General features: G+C 47.5%; 1 protein-coding gene across 1 annotated transcript in view; it reads right to left on the reverse strand.

The window, feature by feature from the left end:
• Positions 1-13,813: 13,813 nt before the first annotated feature.
• evpla (envoplakin a) overlaps positions 13,814-22,960 on the reverse strand; it is a 134,639-nt gene continuing 125,492 nt past the window's right edge. Inside the window, exons 21-22 of the mRNA XM_038776662.1 lie at positions 21,013-21,105; positions 13,814-17,640 (exon numbers count right to left, since the gene is read on the reverse strand). Coding sequence (XP_038632590.1) covers positions 14,203-17,640; positions 21,013-21,105 — 3,531 coding nt within the window. The 3' untranslated portion in view covers positions 13,814-14,202. The remainder of the gene's footprint in view (positions 17,641-21,012; positions 21,106-22,960) is intronic.

The following is a 22,960-nucleotide window of genomic DNA, read 5'->3' on the forward strand; positions in this document are numbered from 1 at the left end:
GGCGGTGAGGAGGATTGAGCGGGCAGGAGTTGAACACAGGGTCTCTCTGTAAGCAGACAACTATCTGTTGTACATTTCTGACCCGGTGGGGAGTTCAGATATGATCATGGGGATCCTGGGAGAGTTTGGTTATTTCTCAGGATATAAATTGAATATAGGGAAAAGCGAGATGATCTATTATAAATCTTAGGGGCCAGGGGAGGAGGCTGGGGGAGTTGCCGTTCAGGGTGGTGGGATGAGTTTCTGCTACCTTGGGATACAGGTGGCGCGGAGTTGGGGCCAGCTGCAGAAGTTGAACGAGGCGTGATTGGTGGAGGGTATGAAAATGGACTTCAAGAGGTGGGATGTGTTGCCCTCGTCTTTGGCAGGGCGTGTAAAGAAGGTTAAAATGACGGTGCTGACAAGTTTCTGCTCGTATTTCAGAACCTCCCCATCTTTGCTCCTAAGTCCTTTTTTAGAAAGGTGAATGGGATGATTTTGAGGTGCATGTGGGCAGGGAAGGTCCCACGGGTGAGGAGGGTGTTTCTGCAAAGGGATCGACGAGGGGAGGGACTGGCTTTGTTGAGCCAGTTGAATTACTTCAGGACAGCAAACATCGCAATAGTTAGGAAATGGGGGGGCGGAGGAGGGGTCGGTCTGGGGGAGGATGGAGGCTGATTCATGTAGCGGGACCACGTAATGGGCACTGCTGTTGGTTCCCTATGCCATTCTCACCAGTCCGGTACTCTGTGAGCCCGGTGGTGGTATCAGCATTGAGGGTTTGCCAATAGGGGTGCAATATGAGTAGGGGGAGAAGACGAGCCGCATGCTGGCACACCAGCTGCGGAGGCAGGCAGCGTCCAGGGAAGTACTGAGGATATGCACTGGGGTTGGAGATGTGGTGTCAGAGCCGGGAAAGATAAACAAGGCATTTAGCGAATCCTACTAGAACATAGAACATAGAACATAGAACGATACAGCGCAGTACAGGCCCTTCGGCCCTCGATGTTGCACCGACATGGAAAAAATCTAAAGGCCATCTAACCTACACTATGCCCTTATCATCCATATGCTTATCCAATAAATTTTTAAATGCCCTCAATGTTGGCGAGTTCACTACTGTTGCAGGTAGGGCATTCCACGGCCTCACCACTCTTTGCGTAAAAAACCCACCTCTGACCTCTGTCCTATATCTATTACCCCTCAATTTAAGGCTATGTCCCCTCGTGCTAGCCACCTCCATCCGCGGGAGAAGGCTCTCGCTGTCCACCCTATCTAACCCTCTGATCATTTTGTATGCCTCTATTAAGTCACCTCTTAACCTTCTTCTCTCTAACGAAAACAACCTCAAGTCCATCAGCCTTTCCTCATAAGATTTTCCCTCCATACCAGGCAACATCCTGGTAAATCTCCTCTGCACCCGTTCCAAAGCTTCCACGTCCTTCCTATAATGAGGCGACCAGAACTGTACGCAATACTCCAAATGCGGCCGTACTAGAGTTTTGTACAACTGCAACATGACCTCATGGCTCCGGAACTCAATCCCTCTACCAATAAAGGCCAACACACCATAGGCCTTCTTCACAACCCTATCAACCTGGGTGGCAACTTTCAGGGATCTATGTACATGGACACCGAGATCCCTCTGCTCATCCACACTACCAAGAATTTTACCATTAGCCAAATATTCCGCATTTCTGTTATTCTTTCCAAAGTGAATCACCTCACACTTCTCCACATTAAACTCCATTTGCCACCTCTCAGTCCAGCTCTGCAGCTTATCTATGTCCCTCTGTAACCTGCAACATCCTTCCGCACTGTCTACAACTCCACCGACTTTAGTGTCGTCTGCAAATTTACTCACCCATCCTTCTGCGCCCTCCTCTAGGTCATTTATAAAAATGACAAACAGCAACGGCCCCAGAACAGATCCTTGTGGTACGCCACTCGTAACTGAACTCCATTCTGAACATTTCCCATCAACTACCACTCTCTGTCTTCTTTCAACTAGCCAATTTCTGATCCACATCTCTAAATCACCCTCAATCCCCAGCCTCCGTATTTTCTGCAATAGATGACCGTGGGGAACCTTATCAAACGCTTTACTGAAATCCATATACACCACATCAACTGCTCTACCCTCGTCTACCTGTTCAGTCACCTTCTCAAAGAACTCGATAAGGTTTGTGAGGCATGACCTACCCTTCACAAAACCATGCTGACTGTCCCTAATCATATTATTCCTATCTAGATGATTATAAATCGTATCTTTTATAATCCTCTCCAAGACTTTACCCACCACAGACGTTAGGCTCACCGGCCTATAGTTACCGGGGTTATCTCTACTCCCCTTCTTGAACAAAGGGACCACATTTGCTATCCTCCAGTCCTCTGGCACTATTCCTGTAGCCAATGATGACCTAAAAATCAAAGCCAAAGGCTCAGCAATCTCTTCCCTGGCTTCCCAGAGAATCCTAGGATAAATCCCATCCGGCCCCGGGGACTTATCTATTTTCACCTTGTCCAGAATTGCCAACACTTCTTCCCTACGCACCTCAATGCCATCTATTCTAATAGCCTGGGTCTCAGCATTCTCCTCCACAATATTATCTTTTTCTTGAGTGAATACTGACGAAAAGTATTCATTTAGTATCTCGCTTATCTCCTCAGCCTCCACACACAACTTCCCACCACTGTCCTTGACTGGCCCTACTCTTACCCTAGTCATTCTTTTATTCCTGACATACCTATAGAAAGCTTTTGGGTTTTCCTTGATCCTACCTGCCAAAGACTTCTCATGTCCCCTCCTTGCTCGTCTCAGCTCTCTCTTTAGATCCTTCCTCGCTTCCTTGTAACTATCAAGCGCCCCAACTGAAACTTCACGCCTCATCTTCACATAGGCCTCCTTCTTCCTCTTAACAAGAGATTCCACTTCTTTGGTAAACCACGGTTCCCTCGCTCGACCCCTTCCTCCCTGCCTGACTGGTACGTACTTATCAAGAACATGCAATAGCTGTTCCTTGAACAAGCTCCACATATCCAGTGTGCCCAACCCTTGCAGCCTACTTCTCCAACCAACACATCCTAAGTCATGTCTAATGGCATCATAATTGCCCTTCCCCCAGCTATAACTCTTGCCCTGCGGGGTATACTTATCCCTTTCCATCACTAACGTAAAGGTCACCGAATTGTGGTCACTGTTTCCAAAGTGCTCACCTACCTCCAGATCTAACACCTGGCCTGGTTCATTACCCAAAACCAAATCCAATGTGGCCTCGCCTCTTGTTGGCCTGTCAACATATTGTGTCAGGAAACCCTCCTGCACACATTGTACAAAGAATGACCCATCTAATGTACTCGAACTATATCTTTTCCAGTCAATATTTGGAAAGTTAAAGTCTCCCATAACAACTACCCTGTTACTTTCGCTCTTTTGCAGAATCATCTTCGCCATCCTTTCCTCTACATCCCTAGAACTATTAGGTGGCCTATAGAAAACTCCCAACAGGGTGACCTCTCCTTTCCTGTTTCTAACCTCAGCCCATACTACCTCAGAAGAAGAGTCCCCATCTAGCATCCTTTCCGCCACCGTAATACTGTCCTTGACTAGCAGCGCCACACCTCCCCCTCTTTTGCCCTCTTCTCTGAACTTACTAAAACACCTAAACCCCGGAACCTGCAACAACCATTCCTGTCCCTGCTCTATCCATGTCTCTGAAATGGCCACAACATCGAAGTCCCAGGTACCAACCCATGCTGCCAGTTCCCCTACCTTATTTCGTATACTCCTGGCATTGAAGTAGACACACTTCAAACCACCTACCTGAACACTGGCACCCTCCTGCGAAGTCAAATCTGTGCTCCTGACCTCTATACTCTCAATCTCCCGTACCCTAAAACTACAATCCAGGTTCCCATGCCCCTGCTGAATTAGTTTAAACCCCCCCAAAGAGCACTAACAAATCTCCCCCCCAGGATATTGGTGCCCCTCAGGTTCAGATGTAGACCATCCTGTCTATAGAGGTCCCACCTTCCCCAGAAAGAGCCCCAGTTATCCAGAAATCTGAATCCCTCCCGCCTGCACCATCCCTGTAGCCACGTGTTTAATTGCTCTCTCTCCCTATACCTCATCTCACTATCACGTGGCACGGGCAACAACCCAGAGATAACAACTCTGTTTGTTCTCGCTCTGAGCTTCCATCCTAGCTCCCTAAAGGCCTGCCTGACATCCTTGTCCCCTTTCCTACCTATGTCGTTAGTGCCAATGTGGACTACGACTTGGGGCTGCTCCCCCTCCCCCTTAAGGACCCGGAAAACACGATCCGAGACATCACGTACCCTTGCACCTGGGAGGCAACATACCAAACGTGAGTCTCTCTCGCTCCCACAAAATCTCCTATCTGTGCCCCTGACTATTGAGTCCCCAATTACTAATGTTCTACTCCTTTCCCCCCTTCCCTTCTGAGCAACAGGGACAGACTCCGTGCCAGAGGCCTGTACCCCATGGCTTACCCCTGGTAAGTCGTCCCCCCCACAAGTATCCAAAACGGTATACTTGTTACTCAGGGGAACGACCGCAGGGGGTCCCTGCACTGACTGCTTCTTCCCAGTCCCTCTTACAGTTACCCATCTATCTCCAGTCTTTGGTGTAACTATTTCCCTGAAGCTCCTATCTATGACCCCCTCTGCCTCCCGAATGATCCGAAGTTCATCCAGCTCAAGCTCCAGGTCCCTAACACGGTTTTTGAGGAGCTGGAGTTGGGTGCACTTCCCACAGATGAAATCAGCAGGGACACTGACGGCGTCCCTCACCTCAAACATTCTGCAGGAGGAGCATTGTACTGCCTTCCCTGACATCACCTCTAGATTTAAAAAATAACAAGAAAAAGAAAAAGAAAGGAAGAGCTTACCTGATATTACCTCAAACCCTGCTCCCGCTCAAAGGTAAGCAAATTTAAAGGCACTCACTCACCTTCACGACAGGCCCCTGCTCCCGCTTCCCAACCACCGTGGGGTGGGGGGGTTGGTTAGAGGAGGAGGTAGGGTGGGAAACACTCGCGAAGTGTTTCGGGTTTAACTGTCACTTGCCAACAGCCTCTCCACAAACCACCTTCAACTTAGGCTGACCGCACTGCACGTATGCAAATTTCCCCAGAACAGCTGATCAGTAGCTCTGCTCTGCTGCCCTCTGCTGGATGATTGCCTTCACTCAAACTCCTCGGGTCCCCTTCGCAGATTCACCTTCAACTTAGGCTGACCGCACTGCACGTATGCAAATTTCCCCAGAACAGCTGATCAGTAGCTCTGCTCTGCTGCCCTCTGCTGGATGATTGCCTTCACTCAAACTCCTCGGGTCCCCTTCGCAGATTCACCTTCAACTTAGGCTGACCGCACTGCACGTATGCAAATTTCCCCAGAACAGCTGATCAGTAGCTCTGCTCTGCTGCCCTCTGCTGGATGATTGCCTTCACTCAAACTCCTCGGGTCCCCTTCGCAGATTCACCTTCAACTTAGGCTGACCGCACTGCACGTATGCAAATTTCCCCAGAACAGCTGATCAGTAGCTCTGCTCTGCTGCCCTCTGCTGGATGATTGCCTTCACTCAAACTCCTCGGGTCCCCTTCGCAGATTCACCTTCAACTTAGGCTGACCGCACTGCACGTATGCAAATTTCCCCAGAACAGCTGATCAGTAGCTCTGCTCTGCTGCCCTCTGCTGGATGATTGCCTTCACTCAAACTCCTCGGGTCCCCTTCGCAGATTCACCTTCAACTTAGGCTGACCGCACTGCACGTATGCAAATTTCCCCAGAACAGCTGATCAGTAGCTCTGCTCTGCTGCCCTCTGCTGGAGTACAAGGTGGACCTGGGTTGGGGGGGGGGGGGGGGGGGACATGGGCGGTTTCTGGACAAGCTGGGATTTCCCCAGGTGGAGGAAGCAAAGAGACAGGCATAAGAGGAACCCTTGGGGGTGAGGGGGGTGCTGGATAGTATCAGGCGTGTGAAGCCCCAGGGCCAGATGAGTACCCGGCGGAATTTTATAAGGAATTTGCAATGGACCTGGCATCACATCTGTTGGCGGCGTTTAATGAAGCACTGGAGAAGGGAGAGCTGCCGGAGGCGATGACGCAGACAGTAATCACGCTAATTCCGAAACAGGAGAAGGAGCTGGTGGAATCATAGAATTTACAGTGCAGACGGAGGCCATTCAGCCTATCGGGTCTGCACCGGCTCTTGGAAAGAGCAGCCTACTTAACCCCACACGTCCATTCTACCCCTGTAACCCTGGAACCCCATCTAACCTCAGGGCAATTTAGCATGGCCAATCCACCTAACCTGCACATCTTTGGACTGTGGGAGGAAACCGGAGCACCCGGAGACATGGGGAGAACATGCAAACTCCGCATAGACAGTGACCCAAGCGGGAATTGAACCTGGGATCCTGGCGCTGTGAAGCCATAATGCTAACCACTGTGGTACCGTCCTGCAATGTGGGCCGTATCGGCCCATATCACTATTGAACACGGTAGTGAAAATATTAGCTAAGCTGTTGGCGGGGAGGATGGATGATTGTGTCCCGGGGTGGTTGCAGAAGATCAAACATGCTTCATGTAGGTCAGGCAGCTGGCGAGTAATATAAGACGGCTGTTGAATATAGTGATAAATCTGTCGGGGGTTCTGATACAGAAGGTGGTGGTGTCCATGAATGCGGTGAAATCATTTGGTCAGGTGGAGTGGCGGTACTTGTTCGAGGTTTTGGGAAGGTTTGGATTTGGGCCGAGATTTGTGGCAGGGGTGCGTTTGCTGCACGTGGCACAAAAAGCGAGTGTGAGGACGAATGATATGAGCTCATGAAGCTCTGACTTACACACGAGGCAGAGATGCCTTCTGTCGGCGATATTGTTTGCGTTGGTCATAGAGCCACTGGCAATGGCTCTCAGGGAGTTGGTGAAGTGGGGGGGGTGGTTGATTATGAGGGGACAGAGGAAACATTGTGTTTTGCTCTATGCCGATGACCTGTTGCTGGATGTTTTGGTATTCCCGGTGAATGAGCTGGGTTGGCGGGCAAATTTAGGGAGGATGCCATTTACGGGAGCGAGGGATATGTTTAGGTATTTGGGTATTCAGGTAGCGAGGGAATGGACAGGGCTCCATAAGTGGAACTTAACAAAGCTGGTGGATCTTATGAGGTGAGATACACATTGGCAGGGAGGGTCCAAGTGGTGAAAATGAATATTCTGACAAGGTTCCTGTTTATTTTTCAGGCTCTCACAAACTTTATACTTTTTTCGGAAATTGGACACAATTATTTCAGGCTTTGCATGGGCGGGGGAGGTGGCAAGCCTCGGGAGGACCCTGCTACAGATGCAGAGGCAGCAGGGGGGATTGGTATTGCCAAACCTGCTTCATTATTATTGGATGGTAAATGTGGATACGGTGCGGCGATGGTGGGAAGGAGAATGGGTTAGGCTGGAGGAATCTGGTAAGTGGTCTAGTTTAAGGGCTATGGTGATGGCAGCGTTGCTAATGAGTAGGAACATAGGGAGCCTGGTGGTTATGTCCTCGGTGAAAATGTGGAATCAGTTGAGGAGGCATTTTAGGGTGGAAGGGATGTCGGTGTTAACACCGCTGTGCGATAATCATGGGTTTGAGCCGGAGGGATGGATAGTGTATGCAGGGGGTGGAGGGAATAAGACTGGTCAAGGTGAGTGATTTTTATTTGGAGGAAGGGTTCGCCAGTCTGGAGGAGCTAAGGGACAGGGTAGAGCTGCCGAGTGGGAGTGAGTTCAGGTATCTGCAGGTTAGGGACTTTGCGCAAAAGGTCAAGAGGTTGCCAGGAAACATCCTGCTGGAGTGACTGCCGCTTCCAGATGTGGAAGGGACGGGAAGAATTGGGGTATATACAAGTGGCTGGGGGAGCAAAGAGGCGAGTGGGTGGTGAAGATCAAAGAAAAATGGGAAGCAGAGTTGGGATGGGAGGTCAATTGGGGAGTATGGAGTGAGGCAGTGCCTAGGGTAAACGGGACCTCCTCTTGTGCAAAGAGAACCTGATACAGTTGAAGGTGGTGCACAGGGTGCTTATGATTCAGGCGAGAATGAGTGGGTTTTTCCAGGTGGTAGTAGATGAGTGTGAGAGCTGTGGAGGGGGGCCAGCGAATCAAGCGCACAAGTTTTGGGGTAGCAAAAAATTGGGAAGATTCTGGGCGGAAGTGTTTGCGGTCTTAGTCTTAGATAGTGGAGGAGGGAGTGGACCCGGACCCATTGGTGGCAATATTTGGGGTTTCAGAGAAGCCGGATCCCATGGAGAGGAGGAAGGCCTTCGTCTCTCTGATTGCACGGCGGCGAATGTTACTGAAGTGGCGATCAGCATTACCACCAGGGATAGCGGCTTGGTTGGGTGACCTGTACAACTTCCTGCGGTTCAAGAAGATAAAATATGAGTTAAGCGGTTCAGCAGGGGGGGTTTGAGAAAAGGTGGGGAATGTTTGTGACCGTGTTTGAAGAGTTGTTCATCGCAAAGAGTGAGTGAGGAGGGTGAAAAGGGGAAAAACTTGTGCAGACTGTATAGTTGATTGCTGGGAAATATGTTTCCCGGGGTGTTTATGTGTTGCAACTAGTTTTTGATACATGTTTGTAATAAAATACATTGAGGGTTTGGAACCAGTGTCGGCAACATTCCAGACTGGAAGACATGTCGCTGTGGGCGCCGATGTGTGCCAACCAGAGGCTTGTTGGAGGGGCTTGATGTGAGGTTCGAGGGAAGGCAGCGGGGGGGGGGGGGGGGGGGGGGGGGGGGGGGGGGCGGTATTGAGTACTACAGGGACTTGTTTGTGGGAGGTTGGTTTTCAGGCCTGGAGGAGCTTGAGGAGATGTATCAGTTGCCTAAGGGAAACAGGTTCAGGTCCATGCAGGTGAGGGATCTTGTTCAAAAAGAGGTGACGTCCTTTCTGGAACTACCACCTCCAATGCTGCAAGATCAGTTGTTGCCTGAGGATGACATTGAGGAGGGGAGAGTGGTTGATATATGGAGAGCTGGTGGATTAGGAGAATGCTCCTGCAGAGGAGGTCAGACATAAGTGGGAGGAAGTGCTGGGGGCGGAGTTGAGGGCTGGGGTGTGGAGAGAAGCCCTGAGGAGCGTGAATGCTTCCTCATCATGTGCAAGGTTAAGTTTTATCCAGTTTAAAGTGTTGCACAGAGTTCACATGACGGTCTCAAAGATGAGCCAGTTGTTTTTGGGGTTTGAGGACAGAAGTTGGCGGTGCGCGGGGGGGGAGGGGGTGGTGAACCATGTGCCTGTACTTTGGGTGCAGGACTGCATAGTGGCGCAGTGGTTAACTCTGCTATTTACAGCACTGAGGACCTGGGCTCGATGCCAGCCCCAGGTTATTGTCCATGTGGAATATGCACATTCTCCCCGTGTCTGCGTGGGTCTCACCCTCACAACCAAAAGATGTGCAGGTTGGGTGGATTGGCCACATTAAATTGGACTGTGGGAGGAAACCGGAGCACCCGGAGGAAGCCCTCGCACACACGGGGAGAACGTGCAGACTCCGCACAGACAGTGACCCAGCGGGGAATCGAATCTGGGACCCTGGCGCTGTAAAGCAACTGTGCTAACCACTGTGCTACTGTACTGCCCACAATTGGGTACTGCAAATTAATTTTTGTAAAAATGTGTTTGGGTGTGTCCGAGGTTGAGGGGGTTTTGGAAGGGGTTTTTGGAGGCAATGTCCGAAATTATGGGGGTAGGGGGGGCGCTGAGCCCGGAGCAGGTGATATTTGGAGTGTCGGAAATTCCGAGCCTTTAGGTGGGGATTGAGGCTGGTGTCTTGGCTTTTGCCTCCCTGAAAGCCCAGAGACAGATTTTGTTGAGATGGCGGGACTCAGAGCTGCCAAAGGCAAGGGTGTGGGTGAGTGACCTGCAGAATTTTTGCACCTGGAAAAAGTTAGGTTTGCCATACGTGGAGTGGAAGGAGGGGTTCGCCCTGATGTAGAAGCTGATTATCGACTTCTTTAAAGTGAATTGAGGCGTGAGCGCGGAGGGGAGTTTTGAGTGTTTTGTTTCGTTTTGGGGAGGGGTGAAGAAAGGAGGCAGGCTTGGGCTTGCAGGGGTTTGGAGGGTGGTGGGGTAGATGGCGAGGGTGGGTTGGTAGTTTTGTTACCTGTTGCTGAGGTTTGGCTTTTGTATACATGAAAAATGCCTTCATTCGGGCGGCACGGTGGCGCAGTGGTTATCACTGCAAGCTATGGTGCTGAGGACCCGGGTTCGATCCACTGTCTGTGTGGAGTTTGCACATTCTCCCCGTGTCTGTGTGCGTTTCGCCCCCACAACCCAAAGATGTGCAGGGTCGATCAATTGGACACACTAATTTGCCCCTTAATTGAAAACAAATTGGGCACGTTCATTTTAATTTTTGTTAAAATGCCTTCATAGTATTTCTAAAAAAAGGTATCATTGGATAATTGCCTCAGATGCTTTCATAAACAGTCTTTGGCTCATTACCCCTAATGCCATGAGTGATGTGTTGGGTATGCTGGGTCTGCGAGGACTGCGTTTACTGCAGTAGTGAGAGAGAAAGGCTTCCCACACTTGTAGAAATGCAACTCGATTTTATTGAACTCTTAACTATCATACATACTTTAACTGTGGGTTGACACTCTGCTGACTTGACTGGAGACCTGAGGCTAACCTGACCAAACTATCTTACTACCACATGGTGTATGTACTAGCTGCTGCTCACGGGCTCTGAACGTCTCAGAGGCTGGATCCCAAGAGAGCGGGAAAACTAGTGCCCTCTGGCTTTATAGTGGTCGTGTCCTGTCTGGTGATTGGCTGCTGTGTTCTGTGTGTTCACTGGTCATCCTGTGTGTCAATCACTGCCTGTCTGTGCACCATCATATACCTGGATGTACATTATGACAATGGGAACATGAATGACCATTGATCCTTTATCTGTCATAGAACATAGAACGATACAGCGCAGTACAGGCCCTTCGGCCCTCAATGTTGCACCGACATGGAAAAAACTAAAGGTCATCTAACCTACACTATGCCCTTATCATCCATATGCTTATCCAATAAATTTTTTAATGCCCTCAATGTTGGCGAGTTCACTACTGTTGCAGGTAGGGCATTCCACGGCCTCACCACTCTTTGCGTAAAAAACCCACCTCTGACCTCTGTCCTATATCTATTACCCCTCAATTTAAGGCTATGTCCCCTCGTGCTAGCCACCTCCATCCGCGGGAGAAGGCTCTCGCTGTCCACCCTATCTAACCCTCTGATCATTTTGTATGCCTCTATTAGGTCACCTCTTAACCTTCTTCTCTCTAACGAAAACAACCTCAAGTCCATCAGCCTTTCCTCATAAGATTTTCCCTCCATACCAGGCAACATCCTGGTAAATCTCCTCTGCACCCGTTCCAAAGCTTCCACGTCCTTCCGATAATGAGGCAACCAGAACTGTACGCAATACTCCAAATGCGGCCGTACTAGAGTTTTGTACAACTGCAACATGACCTCATGGCTCCGGAACTCAATCCCTCTACCAATAAAGGCCATCACACCATAGGCCTTCTTCACAACCCTATCAACCTAGGTGGCAACTTTCAGGGATCTATGTACATGGACACCGAGATCCCTCTGCTCATCCACACTACCAAGAATTTTACCATTAGCCAAATATTCCTTATTCCTGTTATTCTTTCCAAAGTGAATCACCTCACACTTCTCCACATGAAACTCCATTTCCCACCTCTCAGCCCAGCTCTGCAGCTTATCTATGTCCCTCTGTAACCTGCAACATCCTTCCGCACTGTCTACAACTCCACCGACTTTAGTGTCGTCTGGAAAATTACTTACCCATCCTTCTGCGCCCTCCTCTAGGTCATTTATAAAAATGACAAACAGCAACGGCCCCAGAACAGATCCTTGTGGTACGCCACTCGTAACTGAACTCCATTCTGAACATTTCCCATCAACCACCACTCTCTGTCTTCTTTCAACTAGCCAATTTCTGATCCACATCTCTAAATCACCCTCAATCCCCAGCCTCCGTATTTTCTGCAATAGCCGATCGTGGGGAACCTTATCAAACGCTTTACTGAAATCCATATACACCACATCAACTGCTTTACCCTCGTCCACCTGTTCAGTCACCTTCTCAAAGAACTCGATAAGGTTTGTGAGGCATGACCTACCCTTCACAAAACCATGCTGACTATCCCTAATCATATTATTCCTATCTAGATGATTATAAATCGTATCTTTTATAATCCTCTCCAAGACTTTACCCACCACAGATGTTAGGCTCACTGGCCTATAGTTACCGGGGTTATCTCTACTCCCCTTCTTGAACAAAGGGACCACATTTGCTATCCTCCAGTCCTCTGGCACTATTCCTGTAGCCAATGATGACCTAAAAATCAAAGCCAAAGGCTCAGCAATCTCTTCCCTGGCTTCCCAGAGAATCCTAGGATAAATCCCATCAGGCCCCGGGGACTTATCTATTTTCACCTTGTCCAGAATTGCCAACACTTCTTCCCTACGCACCTCAATGCCATCTATTCTAATAGCCTGGGTCTCAGCATTCTCCTCCACAATATTATCTTTTTCCTGAGTGAATACTGACGAAAAGTATTCATTTAGTATCTCGCTTATCTCCTCAGCCTCCACACACAACTTCCCACCGCTGTCCTTGACTGGCCCTACTCTTACCCTCGTCATTCTTTTCTTCCTGACATGCCCATAGAAAGCTTTTGGGTTTTCTACCTGCCAAAGACTTCTCATGTCCCCTCCTTGCTCGTCTTAGCTCTCTCTTTAGATCCTTCCTCGCTTCCCTGTAACTATCAAGCGCCCCAACTGAGACTTCACGCCTCATCTTCACATAGGCCTCCTTTTCCTCTTAACAAGAGATTCCACTTCTTTGGTAAACCACGGTTCCCTCGCTCTACCCTTTCCTCCCTGTCTGACTGGTACGTACTGATCAAGAACACGCAATAGCTGTTCCTTGAACAAGCTCCACATATCCAGTGTGCCCAACCCTTGCAGCCTACTTCTCCAACCTACACATCCTAAGTCATGTCTAATGGCATCATAATTGCCCTTCCCCCAGCTATAACTCTTGCCCTGCGGGGTATACTTATCCCTTTCCATCACTAATGTAAAGGTCACCGAATTGTGGTCACTGTCTCCAAAGTGTTCACCTACCTCCAGATCTAACACCTGGCCTGGTTCATTACCGAAAACCAAATCCAAAGTGGCCTCACCTCTTGTTGGCCTGTCAACATATTGTGTCAGAAAACCCTCCTGCACACATTGTACAAAGAACGACCCATCCAATGTACTCGAACTATATCTTTTCCAGTAAATATTAGGAAAGTTAAAGTCTCCCATAACAACTACCCTGTTACTTTCGCTCTTTTCCAGAATCATCTTCGCCATCCTTTCCTCTACATCTCTAGAACTATTAGGTGGCCTATAGAAAACTCCCAGCAGTGTGACCTCTCCTTTCCTGTTTCTAACCTCAGCCCATACTACCTCGGAAGAAGAGTCCCCATCTTGCATCCTTTCTGCCACCGTAATACTGTCCTTAACTAGCAGCGCCACACCTCCCCCTCTTTTGCCCCCTTCTCTGACCTTACTAAAGCACCTAAACCCCGGAACCTGCAACAACCATTCCTGTCCCTGCTCTATTATGTCATGGGGACATAAATGACATTTGCCCCTTTGCATACAAGCTCATGGGGACAAAGGTGACCTTTGACCCTTCTACCTTCCCACAAACACAAAATAATTCTCATTAAATTAATCAATGAATACCACAAGACTCAGATAACTCAATCACATGATCGTTTATTAAAGCAATTGAATCATGTTAACATTAACTTGAGGATATAAGGTAGACTTAACATTTCACATCCTGCACCTTACAGTTCTCCATGTACTAAGTAAAGAAATGTATTGCAGCTCAGAGATACTGACATAGCATTAAAATCCCCTCTATAATCTGTATCTACCTTTAAATATAAAAATAAACAAGACTTCAGGATAGCCTTAAACCCCATGAGAAATTAAGCAAGAGGATCTTTAATATAACTTCAATATATTGAGTAACTAAAAGAGGAAGTTTGGCCCAAATGTTGTTGGAGACACATAGGCAGAACACTCAGTGGCATTTATAGGCAGTGATTAGTATCCACCAGAAAATTGTGAGTATTAAGATCAGAAGCCAAACCGGTTTGTTGGTTGATAGCTGGAGTACTGATTAGGCTCTGAGTTAACTGGGAGAAGCAGGAGCCCAGAGTGCCCATTTCTCTGGCAACGACTCATCAGCTCTTTGTAATGGACATGCTCCTTAGTGTTAGGGTCCATGAGATCCTTTGTGTAGTAGGAATCCTCCTGCAGGATCCTGGCAGTGTTATTGTCGATCATCTTGGACCTCAGCGCCTCTGTGATGGGCACGCGGCCTGAGTGGTTGGGGTCCACCAGCCCGCCAGTGAGGTACTGGGCCTCCAGGTACTGGTGAGCACTCTCAGTGGGCAACCAGCCCTTCTGGACGGCCACTCCTACAGAAAGGCGTTCCTTTGTGACAGGGTCTTCGAGCCCAGTGAAAGCTTTCTGCGCATTGAGCAGCCTTCTCTCGTGGGTTTTGCCAATGAGGTTCCTTTCCAATGCCTTGTGGACCGAGTACCTTTCCCTTGTCACCACATCAATGATCCCTCCTGTGGCTGCCTGAGCCTCCAGCAACCTTTGAGCAGTGATGGGTTCGAGTAGGTTCTTGTTCAAGGCATTTGTAATAGACAACGGTGAATTAGTGGTATTATCATAGACTCCTGCTATGGGCTGCTGAACACTGTCATTATGTGCTCTATAGGTGGCAAAGTTCGGGCTAGAGTAGTTTGACGATTGATATGTGGGTGAAATTGGTGGCATGGAATTTAATGAGCCCATGTTTAATGCTACTGGTTTCTCTTCGCCTGCTACTAGCAATGCAAACTCAGATATAGGGAGCTTTCCATCCCTATAAAGTTGCAACTCTTCCTTAGTGATTCTTCGGTCCTTCAAGGCAGCTTCGATGGAATATGTTTTCCCACTTTTCTTGTCTCGCAAGACAGAGGTTTTCCCTGATGGACCATGAGTGGACACCTCCTCCCAGTCACATTCCAGCTCCTGAAGATGAATGTACTGAGCCCTATCTATCAGGTTCTTTTTATAGGCCTCATAAGGTGACAAATCATCCCCGGTTACTGGATCCACAATGGATATTTTGGTGGACAAGTTGGTTTCTGTCATCTGCATGTCCCGATGACGGGCGTCTTCCCTGCTAATCTGTGAATGAAGATCTCTGATCACATACTCCTTATCATGAATTTGGTCCTTCTCCTTCATGATTTCTCTCTCTGTCCAAGCTAGTTTAGCATCCAGCTCATGTCTCTTCTGATTCTCTTTTTCATGATGCTGACTCAGACGTTTGGTTTCTGTCTTGTGGACAAAGGTCTTTTGTTCCCTTTCCTGCTCTAGGTTTTTCAGGTCCTCCTCCAGCTTAGCCCTCTCACGGAGAGCAGCGTCCCTGGCATGCTTTAACTCCGATTCCACACGGTACCGCGATGCCACGGAGTCTTCTAAATTCTCAGTCCGGTCTTTAATCCGTCTTAATTCTTCCTCCAAGTCTAGCCTGGCATTCTTCTCCTTGTTGAACAAGTCTCGAGCTCGAGCTCTCTCCTGCTCCAAAGCCTTATCTTTCTCAATCCGGATAACTTCTCTGCAGATAAGTTTTTCCTGAGATTTTTCCTTGTGCAGAATCTCCAATTGGAGTTGAAATTTCTTAATCTCTTTGTCCAAGTTGGCAGCTTTATTTCTTTCTTTGTCTAGTTGCTGACGAAGAGTTCCAGCTATATTTTCAAGTAATGGATCTTTTTCCACTTTGAGGACTTCTTCGGTGATAATCGCCTCTTCCATGGCAGGAGGATTTGACTCCAGCTCACCTATTCTGCGTCTGATTTGTCTTGCTTCATTCTCAATCGTCCGTCGAATACCCTTTTCCTCCTCGAGGTTTAGTTCTGCCTCCTTTTCCTCCAGAAGAGCTTTTAGATGTTGAACTTCTTTCTCCAGGTTACGCCTCTGCTTGCGCTCTTCATCCAAGGTTTTACCCAGATTGTCGTGTTCCATAGAGAGTTTTGGATCTTTTTCTAAACGAACCATTTCCTTAACAACTATCTTCTCTTCAGGTTTCTGCCTCTGCAGTTGGGAGTACACATTTTGCAAGTCAAACACCAGGGCTTCAAAATTCCTTCGTTTCTCAGATTCTTCACGAACCATTTGTCGGAGGCGCGTCCCCTCTTTCTCCAGAATTGGATCATCTTCGTATTTTATGATATCCTTCGTCACCACCTTGGTCTCAATCTTAGACTTCTCTTTTCGCCACTCATCTCTTTCTTTCTTCAACCCCTTAATCTGTCTTTGCATATCAGCGTAGTCGTTGCCCATTTGAGGGAGCTGATGATTTATCTGATCAATCTCTTTGAGCATTTCTGGACTTTTTTGGAGCTTCACAATCTCTTGTGTGATATCTTTGAACTGAATTTGAGGTTTCCTATCCTTGAGGACTTCCAGGTCTCCATGTGCAATGGTGATCTCCATCTCCACATCACCCCTTCTCTTTGCAGTTTCTCGAATTTCTTTCTTTAATTTTATTATCTCTTGCTCCGTTTCTGGAAGGACGCAGAAATTCTCACGGACAATTTCCTTGGTTTCTATTTTTGGTTTCCTGCCAACCACGATTCTATATTTCTCCTGCAACTCGCTCAGTTCTTTCTCAAGGATGCTATTATTCTGGCTTTCATCCTCACAAAGATTTCGGAACTTGGCTAAGTCCTTTTCAAGTTGTGGGTCCTTTTCTACCTTCCTGATTTCCTTAGTCATGACCTTTGGTTCAATCTTCCCTGTTTTCTTCTCCTGAGTCTCAATCTGAACTCTTATAAGCCGTATCTTTTCAAGTAGCAACTGCCTCTTCTGACCCTCATCATCAATCTCGTTCTGAAGACTTCTGGCAGCCTTCAACATAATTGGGTCCTTTTCCACTTTGACCTTTTCAACTGTGACAAGCTTTTCTTTGATGTTGATTGGTTGCTGCTCAAGGATGGTGACCTCCCTGGTTAGGCGGTCCCAATCACCAATGGCGATTTGCTTCTCTCTTCTCAGGGTATTGATCTCACTGCGCAGATTTTCGGCCTCAACATCTAATGCGGGATTCCTCTCAATCTTCTTCACTTCTTTAATGATCTGGCCAGTTTTGTCATTCTTTTGTCCATCTTCTAACAAATTGATTTTTTGCTTTGCTATATCTATGTCATTCTCAGTTCCCTGCCTTTGTTTCCTTACATCGTGGATTTTGTTACGTAAAGCAGAAAGGTTGCTTTCTACCTTGGGGTCCCTGTAGTACTCCACCACTTCTTTCTCCTCTGTTCTATCCACAGGCCTCTGCGCCTTTAGAAAACTCAGTCTTTTGCTCTGCTCTTGTAGAGTTGCTTCAGCTAATTTGGTCTTCTTCTCTTCATCTTTAAACTGGGTTTGCAGCTCAGGGCCTTTCTTAGCAAACAATGTGTTTTGTGACTGCACGTTCTGTTGCGATATCACTTCGTTCACTGGACTTTCTTGTTGCTTGAGGGAGAAAAGAATAAGAAGTTTCAGAACTTTGATTCATAATTAACATAAATTTTACATCGACTAAGAGGAAGTGGTGGCCTAGTGGCATAGCCATTGGACTAGTAATGCAGAGACTGATGGTAATGATCTGGAGGCCTTGGTTCAAATCCCACCACCACAGATGGTGAAAATTGAATTCCATAACAATATGGAATTAAAAGTCTAAAGATGACCATGAAACCATTGTTTTAAAAACCCATCTGGTTCATAATATCCTTTAGGGAAGGAAATCCTTCTGTCCTTCTGCAGACCTACAGTAACTATTGACTGCTCTCTGGAATGACCTGGCAAGTCACTCAATTCACAGGTAATTAGGGATGGGCAATAAATACTGGCCCGGTTGGTGATGCACACATCCCATGAATGAATAAAAAATGATTTACAACACAGAGACAGGTTGTTTGTCTCACTCACAAAAACGTTGAGTCCAATATATCAGAACTATTGCACTCAAATCGTTGACTCTGTTTCCCTCTCCGGGCAGCACGGTGGCACAGTGGATAGCATTGTTGCCTCAATGCGCCAAAGTCCCAGGTTCGATCCCGGTTCTGGGTCACTGTCCGTGTGGAGTTCGCACATTCGCCCGGTGTTTGCGTGGGTTTCACCCCCACAACCCAAAGATGTGCAGGAAAGGTGTATTGGCCACGCTAAATTGCCCGTTAACAGGAAAAAAATAATTGGGCACTATAAATTTATAAAACAACTCTGTTTCTCTCTCCGCAGATGCTGTTGGACCTGCCGCGTTTATCTAGAACTATTGTACCAGTGTTAATGCTCCACGTCCACGTGAGACTCTTCCCACCCAAATTCATCGAACTATATCAGCACATCCTTATTTTCTTTCTCCCTCATATGTTTAACTAACTTCCTGTTAAATGCAGGTGCCAAAACTACACCATGTGGGTGCGTGTTCTATATACTAACTGCTTTCTGGGTAAAGGTGTTTCTCCTGAACTCTATATTGGATTTTCTTTAGTGACTATTTTCTTTACTGATTGTCTTCTATTTTGTACCGTACTGGTGTTCTGAATTATTTGAGGCTCATTTATCTGACCATCACACCACTGGTCAAGGTGGGCAATTATTGGCAATCGGTAACATCGCACTAGCTGTTTGTTCAGGTCATTTCTTTTAAAAAATATAATATTTATAATGGTGAAGACATTTTTCTCAAACATCCCAAAAGAGTAATCCAACATTCTGGCTAAACGTGAAGCCTGGGATCTATAATTATTTTCATTTAATTTGGTTTAACTTTACACTTCAATTTTGCACACAGTGACACCATCAGGAAGGTCCCGGATGGGGCTGGGTGTAATGTGTTGTCCACAGTGTTTGAAAGTGGTTTTTATACTGTGGACTAGAAGTGAAAGAAGAAGTCCATTGCTGACATGACACATTCGCCGGGGGCGTACCTTTCTGATATTTTTATATTCTTCCTTTATGCTGCATGTGGAGATGGCCTTTTGCGGCACTGCATAAGACACCAGTGACCAATGATGGAAACATCAATGTTTCTTTTCTTCACACCTGCGAGGTTCTATATTTCCTTCCCTCAGTGTTTTACAGAATGATGCTCATCAGAACCTCGGCAGGAGGATACTGACGGGCAGATATGAAACCCAGCACTTACTGGAGACACCCACTTGGACAAGTGCAGCAACGCTGTCTCTTGCAAAGGCAAAAGACAGAAAAATCTGAAATAAAACCGGAAAATGCTAGAAATACTCAGCACCTCTGGCAGCGCCTGTGGAGAGAGTTTCAGGTCAATGACCTTTGATCACAATGTGTTTTGTCCTGGGTAGGTATGGGGTACATCAATCAAGGGTCTCATTTCTGATTACTCTCCCCCTCCATGGAAGTGTCCAAATATTGAAAGTGTCAGATTTTCAAAGTGTTCAGAGACTGTTTCAAAGTCTGTCAAGACTTGAAAATTAGACCTTAAGCCAACACTAATGAACCTCTCATGGTTCCTCATTGCCACTCAGTGTGGGCACCTATCCAGCTTTGGTTCAGTGACAATCTACTGCCTCTGAATCAAAAGGTAATGAGTTCAAGTTTCGCTTGGACACAATCTATGCTAATACTTAATGCAGCAGCGCGGGACTGCTGCACTGTCAGAGGTGCTGTCTTTCAGATGTGGCGTGCATAGAATTATAGAGTCGTTACTGTATGGAAGGAAGAAATTTGGCCCTCCCAGCTCATACAGACTCTCTGTAACAACGTAATTTTGATGGCCCCATTTTGTCTTGGCCTGAGAATGTTTTCCTCTTCAGCTGTTTATCCAAATCCCTTTTGAAAGAACAAATCAGTCAATATATTCAGGCAACACCTTCCAGACCTTAACCATCTGCTGCTTAAAAAGTTTTTCTTGGTGTTGCCTTTGATACTTTTTCCAATCACTTTAAATCTGGTTATTGTGCTCATAGGTGATGTGTTAGACAGGTTGGGTTGATGTGGACTGCACTTGATGCAGTGTAGCGAGAGACAGACCTCTAACACTGGAGAAGATCCAACACAATTTTATTCAACGTATTAACTAATATACATGCTCAGCTGTGGGTTGACACTATGCTGAATTGACTGGAGACCTATTACTAGCCTGACCAGACTTACTAGCTACCGCATGGTGTTTGCACTGGCTAGCTCACGGACTCTGACTGTCTCAGTGGCTGGGTCCAGAGAGAGCGGGAAACCTGGTGCCCTCTGGCTTTATAGTGGTAGTGTCCTGTCTGGTGATTGGCTGCTCTGTGCTGTGTGTTAATCACTGCCTGTCTGCACTTCATTATATACATGGGTGAATATTATGACAATTGTAACCGTTTCTTGCTAACCACTCTGTCTTGGCCCCTCATTACTTTGGATATTAAACCAACGTGGGGTATACAGAAAGAATCTCACAATCCAACAAGGTGAGCAGGGGAGTTCTCCCTGGTTTCCTCGGCAATATCCATCTATCAACTAATCTCACTAAAACTGATGCTCTGGTTACTATTGATATCTGTGGAATCTTGCTGTGTGCAAGTTGGTTGCCATGTCTCCAACATTACAACAATGACTGCACTTCAAAAGGATTTCATTGATTGCAAAGGGATTGAGGGCTTCCTGAGTCCACGACAAGCAATTCAGGAAAGTTCTTCTTTCACTGCCTATGGCTGGCAGATCCCGAGGGCAGTCCGGCCAGAATGGGAGGGTTGACCATGGATGATGGAGCACTATGGCCGCACAGTAATCCCAGAACCGAGAGGTCTGTTCACAGTAAGGAGATGCGTGGAAATACTAACACTTGTTTTGAAACCCTTCAGTTACCAGTAGCATTCAAGTTACCTTTTGCTTAACCTTTGTCACAAAGTCCAGTTGGTTGAGCAGTTGGTCATTCGATGAAGCAACTTCAGCAAAACGCTTAACAGTATCCTTCTCCTACAAAGAAAGAAAGTTATTTCAGAACAGTGAAAATTCAGTGGAATATTTGTCTGAGAAGGGTTTCAAGAGAGAGAACACGAGGATTATACAGTCAGCTCATTGTGCATGTACAGGCTCTTAGAAACATAGAATTCCTACTGTGCAGAAGGAGGCCATTCGGCCCATCAAGTCTGCACTGACCCTCTGAAAGAGGACCCTACCTAGGCCTACTCCCCCGCCCTAACCCCACAACCACACCTAACCGGCACATCTTTGGGCAGTGGGGGGGGGGGGGGGGGGGGGGGGAGAACCGGAGCACCCGGAGGAAACTCCATGTAGTCACCGAAGGCCAAAATTTAACCCAAGTCCCTGGCGCTGTGAGGCTGCAATGCTAACCACTGTGCCACCTTCAGTCTTATGTAATACTGTCCTGTCCGTCCCTCATAGCCCCGCAAATTGGTCCATTTTTGTGTATTTATCCCTTTGGAATTTACTGTTAAATCTGCTTCCATTAGCCTTTCTGGCAGCACATTCCAGATCTTAACCATCACCGGATAAAAAAGAACATGATGGCCATGCCAAGGGCATCGGAGGCCATTGGACCCCCTGAGTAGTTGGGTCAGGGCACTGCACCAGCACCTCCTCCTGGCCCATAGCATAGTCAGTTTGGCACTGTGGACAGTGTCAGGGTACCAATGGGTATTGTTAAGGGGTGGAGCCTGTGAGAGGGCATTGCCATGAAAGGGGGGGGGGGCATTGAGGGGAGAGGGCTGTAAAAAGGGGGGGTTTCTCAATGGGGGGCTGCAATGACCCCATAGATGGCTGTTGGTCACTTGCAGAGGGGCACTGATGCCAGCAATGGGGGGAGCCTGATGTCTGCGGGTGGGGGAGGGAGGGCCTCTGCCAGTAAATAGGGTTGCTTCATCTCCCGGCCTCTGATTCTGAAAATGCCTTTATCTCCCTGGTTATTCCTCCACCTCTTTATTTACCTCTGAAGGTCCCTGGATCTTGACGCAAAATGAACTGGGCTGAGCTCACAGGTTAAGTGTTAAGAATTAGCCTTTTGTATTATAAAATACAAATTTGGGGGCTGGTTTATCTCAGTGGGCTAGACGGCTGGTTTGTGATGCAGAACAAGGCCAGCAGCGCGGGTTCAATTCCCATACCAGGTGAGAATTCGGAATTTTCCCTCTGTGTGCCCGAACAGGTGCCGGAATGTGGCAACTACGGGCTTTTCACAGTAACTTCATTGTAGTGTTAATGTAAGCCTACTTGTGACAATACAGTAGAAAGATTATTATTATTAATCCCAAGATGGTTGCCACATTTTCTGCATCAGAAAAACGTTTAATTGGCTGTAAAAACACTTTGAGGTATCTGTTAGTTTGAATGGCACAATATAACATAAGTCTTTTTTCTGGTCTCCTCATGTGTTTATTGAGCTTTTCCTGACATTCGGCAGTGTGACACATTGCAGGAACTTTCTGGAGAGATAAGTTTCTCCAGAATTCCCGATTGGGAATCTTCCATTTATGACTGCTGATCTTGGTCTTGCCCACAAGTACACCTTCAGGAGAGCAGTAGAGAACTGGGGAAGAAGAAGAAAAACACAGAAACTACTGGTGACTGTCTCAAGCAGGGTGATCAACTCTGGGTGAAAAAGATAAGTGCCATTTTGCTGTGCGTTTGTGTGTCGGGGGGGGGGGGGGGGGGGGGGGGTTCTGGTGAAGCTGCACCAGTGGCCATGGGGTGGTAGGTGGAGTAGGGAGGTTGATATTGGTGAACCTGAGAGGGAGGAAGGTGGGGAAGGGTGCTGCCACAACTGAGGGGGTGGGGAGAGCATTGGGGCTGGTGGTGCAGCCAAGTGACCTGC

This window comes from Scyliorhinus canicula, chromosome 18 (assembly GCF_902713615.1).
Source record: "Scyliorhinus canicula chromosome 18, sScyCan1.1, whole genome shotgun sequence".
In the NCBI taxonomy this organism is placed as follows: domain Eukaryota; kingdom Metazoa; phylum Chordata; class Chondrichthyes; order Carcharhiniformes; family Scyliorhinidae; genus Scyliorhinus; species Scyliorhinus canicula.